Source organism: Vigna radiata, unplaced genomic scaffold (genome assembly GCF_000741045.1).
Source record: "Vigna radiata var. radiata cultivar VC1973A unplaced genomic scaffold, Vradiata_ver6 scaffold_394, whole genome shotgun sequence".
Classification (NCBI taxonomy): domain Eukaryota; kingdom Viridiplantae; phylum Streptophyta; class Magnoliopsida; order Fabales; family Fabaceae; genus Vigna; species Vigna radiata.
This window is the reverse complement of record NW_014542624.1, coordinates 101,396-107,395: the sequence shown is the minus strand read 5'-3', so window position 1 is coordinate 107,395 and position 6,000 is coordinate 101,396. Positions and strand designations below refer to the sequence as shown.

Below are 6,000 nucleotides of genomic sequence, written 5' to 3'. Positions count from 1 at the left end.
TAAAGCAGTTGGTGTTTTTTCTAGGAGGGACAATGTTGGTAATCTAAACTCCCTTTTTGTGAGCCCTTATTGGTCGGGCTTTCCCAAACTAATAATAGCTTTTTAGTTAAAATTGAAGCTACTGGGGCCAATGGCCAATGGCGGAGCTAGATGGTTTTAATTTGGCTGGTCAGACAGATAAAACACTGTCAAGGAAGGACTTATTATTCCATTAAAAACAGAGCAATGTACTCCATCTGATTTTTTAAATTGTTTGGGTTTTAGATAAATTTTGTTTTTATTTACAGTCCTTCAATTAATCACTCTTTTATCAATTATACCTTCTGTTTCTTAATTTTTAATTAATTTATTCAAGAATTTATTGTAAGATTTGAAGAGTAAGGAGTAAAACAGAAAACTCCACTATTTTATTAAAATAAAAAATAATAATGTATTTTTCGACTTTTAGATAAAATCAGATGAAATCTTAAAATACTCTTAACTAGCCTCTGATTTCCTTATAGCATCTTCATTGCACGATTTATATATATATATATATATAGATATGCTCATAACGTAACATAAAATTGAAGACTCATGATTTTTTAAGACCTGGATTGTAGAAGTGAAAACTTATTTTTCTATCTTCAAAGTATATATTTATACTAACAACTAAATAAAATATTAATTAGAGTGTTAATCTTAGAAGACCGTTGCATTCAAACAAAATTTAAAAATAAAGTCTTAAATTAAAACACTTGTGACACATTAAAATCCATGTGAATTAAATTAAGGCGTCATAACATGAATTTTATAACGGAGATTATTTGATGTGATGAAACTACAAAAGGTATTTAATACTTACCGTACAAAGGAGGTGGAGAGAAGATATTGTAGGATGATCTATGACAATTCATTAAAGAAATGCTTATACAACGAATCAATGACTGAAATTTTTGTTATCCAATAATTATCTCCTTGAATATTTTTTTTTAATTATTAGAATTGTTGAAATGATAACACTTTCTTTTGACTGTATCACTTTAATACCAAGAAAATATTTTAGATGATCTAGATTGTTAGTTTGAAAGTGGTTGAATAGATGATTCTTTAATTGAATAATTTTAGTGATGTCATTTTCTGTAATAACAATATCATCAACATATACCATAAGATAAATACATTTGTCACGAGAAGAGTGATTATAAAACACTAAATGGTCTGCCTCACATCATTTCAGATCAACATGTGGATTTTGCAACACTTGACTAAATTTACCAAATCAAGCTCGAGGTGATTGCTTCAAGCCATAAAGAGAACGACATAAAAATTCAGGAGGTTGCTCCATGTATATCTCTTCTTTCAAATCACCATGAAGAAAGACAATTTTAATGTCTAACTAACTTGGTCTCTCAATAACCTAATTTACTTTTAATGTTTTTATTCTCTACCAAAAAATCACTCGAAATTTAGTTGTCAAATAAAAAAACTTCTAAAATGGACTTTTAAATGTAATTTTGTGATTCAGTGTGATGCTTAAGTCAGTAGGTTCGATTAACAAAAGATGTATATTGTATTTATGTCCTTTTAAAGTCATATTCGAAACTTTTATATAGTAGTTATGATAGGTCTTTATCTTTTTCTGACCTAATGACAACCTAATCATACTTTAATCCGTATTAATGAGTTAACATGTAAATGAACAAGGTTGATTATAAAGAACCTGAATTTTAATGAAAGACAAGGTCTTTGGCTTGTAACTCAGTTAAGATAGAAAATGGAAAGATGTTCTTTTAGTACTCGACCAAGCTACTTTGGTGGTCGACATGATTGACCTGATACTCGACCAAGGTGCTTTAAAATTCAACCATAATAATGATATGCTCAAAAGGTGGTCGATCATAGGAACAACTTATTCAAAAGACGATCATACAAAATGCAAGAAAAAAATAAAAATAAATTATCCAGAGAAAACTTTTTGTTTCATTCCTATACCAAGTTCAATTATTTTAGAGATGGAGTGATAACTTATTTTTTTCTCTCATTATTATTATTGGTTTAAACATGTTTACTCTTACTTTTAAATGATTTTCAAACTTATTATATTAATTTTGATTTTTATTTACCATTAGAGAAGTTTTTTACTTTCACAATTTTCCATCTCTTTTATTAGTATTTTCTGATTTAACAAGGTACTTAATTCAAAAACTTTAACTTTTTTTTAAATAAATTATTTTAATTTATCACATAAATTAAATTATATACTAATTTTTATAAATTTTATTTTCAAATTTACTCTCAATTAATTTCAAATCTATTTAAATAAAAAAAAATTATCTTCAAATTTATTTAATTACTTTTCCCCCAGTCTCTTCAGGCATAAATAGTATCAAAATTTTACTTCATCTAGATGACCTAGATCTGTATGCTAAGACTATTTTTAATTCAACGCCGACCTATGTAAAATTTATAATTTGGAAACTAAATTTGTATGGTATCATTTTAGATATAATAATACTTGTGTTAGACGAAAGATTGAAGTAGATGTAAGGGTGAGAGAGAAGATCGGGCAGAGAACAACGGTGAAAGTGCACAAGAAGACTTTGTTGGCTTAATCAGAAAATATCTGCCTGCACTTTCACACATTAAAGGATTGCGGCGTCCATGGCATATTTTAAAAGCTCCGTTAGACTAAGCAAGAGCTTCGTAATCATTCTTCTTGTTCTTCTTCCCTCAGATTTCATCATTTTTTTTTTATCTTAAATCAATTGTATTTTGACCTACACCCGTTGGCAATGAAGCTTCCTATGCGGTACTTAATTGTTATTTTGACCTTCATCTGCACCTCAGTTTGCTACATCGAACGAGTAGGGTTTTCCATCGGTTACACCGTTGCTGCTGACAATGTTGGGGTGAATCAATCGAGCAAAGGTACAATACTGTCCACCTTCTATTACGGATACGCCTGTTCTCAAGTTCCCGGAGGATGGGCTGCTCAGAGAATCGGGGGGAGGAGGGTCCTGCTTCTTTCGTTTCTTTTGTGGTCATTGACTTGCGCACTTCTTCCTCTCGATCCCAATCGCGTTATTCTTTTAGTCGTTGCTCGTTTGCTCGTTGGAGTAGCACAGGGTTTTATTTTCCCTTCCATTCACACAGTTCTAGCACAGTGGGTTCCCCCTCACGAGAGATCTAGATCCGTCTCTCTCACCACTTCTGGGATGTATCTGGGTGCAGCTCTAGGAATGCTTCTTCTTCCTACTCTGGTCAAGTTCAGAGGCCCTCAATCTGTGTTCCTTGCGGAGGCGGCATTGGGTGCTTCATGGTCTTTACTTTGGTTCAAATATGCCATTGATCCCAAATCCACTGCTTCTGGTGTTGGGGAATTAGTCTTACCCATCAATAAAAAAATGGACTCTCACAACAAAAAAGTACTTTCAGCCAAAATCCCCTGGGTCAAAATTTTAACCAGCTTTCCTGTTTGGGCGATCGTTGTCAATAACTTCACCTTTCACTATGCTTTATATGTGCTCATGAACTGGCTCCCAACCTACTTTGAATTGGGCCTTAAGCTTAGCCTGCAAGACATGGGTTCCTCTAAAATGTTGCCCTATCTCAACATGTTCCTGTTCTCCAACATTGGCGGTGTTGTTGCCGACTACTTGATCACCAGGAGAATACTATCTGTCACCAAAACCAGGAAATTCTTGAACACCGTAGGGTTCTTGGTTGCTTCTCTTGCCTTGGTGGTGATTCCCAGTTTCAGAACTTCTGGTGGTGCGGTCTTGTGTTCTTCTGTGGCTCTCGGTTTTTTGGCACTTGGCAGAGCTGGGTTTGCAGTGAACCACATGGATGTTGCTCCGAGATACGCTGGAATAGTGATGGGTGTTTCTAATACTGCTGGTACTTTGGCTGGCATTGTGGGCGTTGACCTAACTGGGAAGCTTCTTGAAGCTGCTAAGACTGCTAATTCTGATCTTTCAAGTCCAGAAAGCTGGAGAACAGTGTTTTTCATTCCTGGATTTTTATGCATTTTTAGTTCTTTTGTATTTCTACTATTTTCAACAGGGGAGAGAATTTTTGATTGAAGTAGCCTTGTCAATTTCATCGCTTAAGAGGTGTTGTTATTCTGGGGATTTAANTTTTATTACATCTCCATGNTATATCATTCTTGGATAGAAGAGGTCATNTTGTTATAACCGGATATGATTTTTTGTTTTTCTTTCNAGGGTTCATCACAAGCATACAGCATGAATACTAATCTCTGCCTTCTTTGCCCTTACCAGGCAGTTTTATTCTTTTCATTCAATGGAACTTGTTAATTGATTAGTTGTGAGTTTCTAGTGATAGTTTGATTATCAATTGCTGCAGCTTGAACCAGAGAAAATGAGTTCGCAGATTGTGACCCGCATATTGGTCAAGGTTTGGTTATTAGTTTCCGTGTTAGTTGTGACTGTTGTTTTGAAACTGACTGCTAGCAATTGGTTACATTTCTTTTGGCATATCTATCTGTATTGAGCACCTTAAAATTGTTTTTGTGATTGAGATTGTAATTAACAATGTATTTTAGCATAATCCAATTTGAGCTGGCAACACACTTAAACTAAAACAGTACATGCCTCACTTCCTTTGATGTGATGACCATCTAGTTTTATAAATTAGACATTGGTAGGGTCAATTTTAATTTGCCTGAAAGCATGGATGGTTTATAGTCTGGACACTTGGTAATTACGTGATGAGATCAATTATAAAAGGTAAAAGGCATTGATGCAAGGTATTTTCTATGCCCTATAGTAAACTTGAAATTAATAGTTTAAATGTTTGAGTTTTTGGGTGTTTTAAAGGACTGGAAATTGTATTTTATGATGTTGAGCAAAGTTGGAAAGGAGAGAGAAGTGGCAAAGGGGTGTGTGATGTAAAAATTAGAGTTTAGATTTTGTAATGTGGACAAATATAATANGGTTATACTCATAATTTGGTGTTGGGAAAGTTATAACAGGACACTTGTTGCCTTGTTTTTGAGCTTTGCTTATGAACTTCTGTTAGAGGTTAGAGGTAATGCATTAGTGGTATGTACCGGAGAGAGAAACAAAAGGGAAAGGTTGAATGATCCAAAACATGTTTGGTTGAACTTAACATTAAAATAACGATGGAAGCAAACTACACCTAAATGGGGTTNTGCTGAAATAGAGAATGAAAAGAGAGGGATTTCATAACTAAGGTGCCACACAACCTAGGACTGGTATAACAATAGAATATATGAAGCTACAATTGAACCAACTGGAACAAAAATACTATTGCCTGTATGAGTCTAGAGGGTGAAATGCAGGAGAGGGGAGANCTTAATCACTTAAGGTGAACATAACAAAAGCAGGGCAACAACTCCAGATTGGTTGTTCGCTGCCAATGACTTTTCTGTTTTGTTCTTTAAGAAACCCTTTTGGAACCAAAGACTACTGCACCTCTATTTCATTTTTTGTGAAGACATCCCCTGAATAAGATCTCTCAATATTTTCTAGTTAATTACTATTAGCTGATGGTGATATCTGGCTAGCAGTACATGACACCATTATCAATGAGATACATGTTGATTTGGCCTCGCCCTGCCATAACCATTTTGTGCCACTTAATTGAAAAACNGATTGAGTAAAAATTGAAGTATAAACTGTGAAGTCATATAAGTACGTAGTAATAGAATAGACCACACACTGACTTGGACATCTTAATTTATTTTTTCTCTATAACTATTTAAAAGAAAGAAAAAGAACTTGAAGAGAGAGAAATAACTTATTTCAACTCAATCTAGTATGCCTGATGTCTTTTCTATATTTTAGTCTTATAGGAATGAAATATAGTCTGATGTCTTTTCTATATTTTAGTCTTATAGGAATGAAATATAGTTGTGAAAAACACTCTTAATTGCAAATATATACTATCTCTAGTAGAAATTTAATGGTTGTGATCAATCATTTACAAGTGTTTCCTTCTTGTGGCTTTGTTAGTATGATTATTGTTTTTTGATCA

At 33.6% G+C, this 6,000-nt stretch overlaps 1 protein-coding gene across 1 annotated transcript; it reads left to right on the top strand.

Moving 5' to 3' along the window:
• The first annotated feature begins 2,679 nt into the window (after nucleotides 1-2,679).
• On the top strand, nucleotides 2,680-4,197 carry LOC106780509 (probable anion transporter 5). Its single transcript, XM_014668808.2, has one exon. The coding sequence runs from the start codon at nucleotides 2,775-2,777 to the stop codon at nucleotides 4,062-4,064; it is 1,290 nt and encodes a 429-aa protein (XP_014524294.1). The 5' UTR covers nucleotides 2,680-2,774; the 3' UTR covers nucleotides 4,065-4,197.
• The last annotated feature ends 1,803 nt before the right edge of the window (nucleotides 4,198-6,000 follow it).

What these genes read in the sequence shown, in the direction of transcription:
- LOC106780509 (XM_014668808.2), top strand. Translation starts at nt 2,775, where the DNA reads ATGAAGCTTCCTATGCGGTACTTAATTGTTATTTTGACCTTCATCTGC.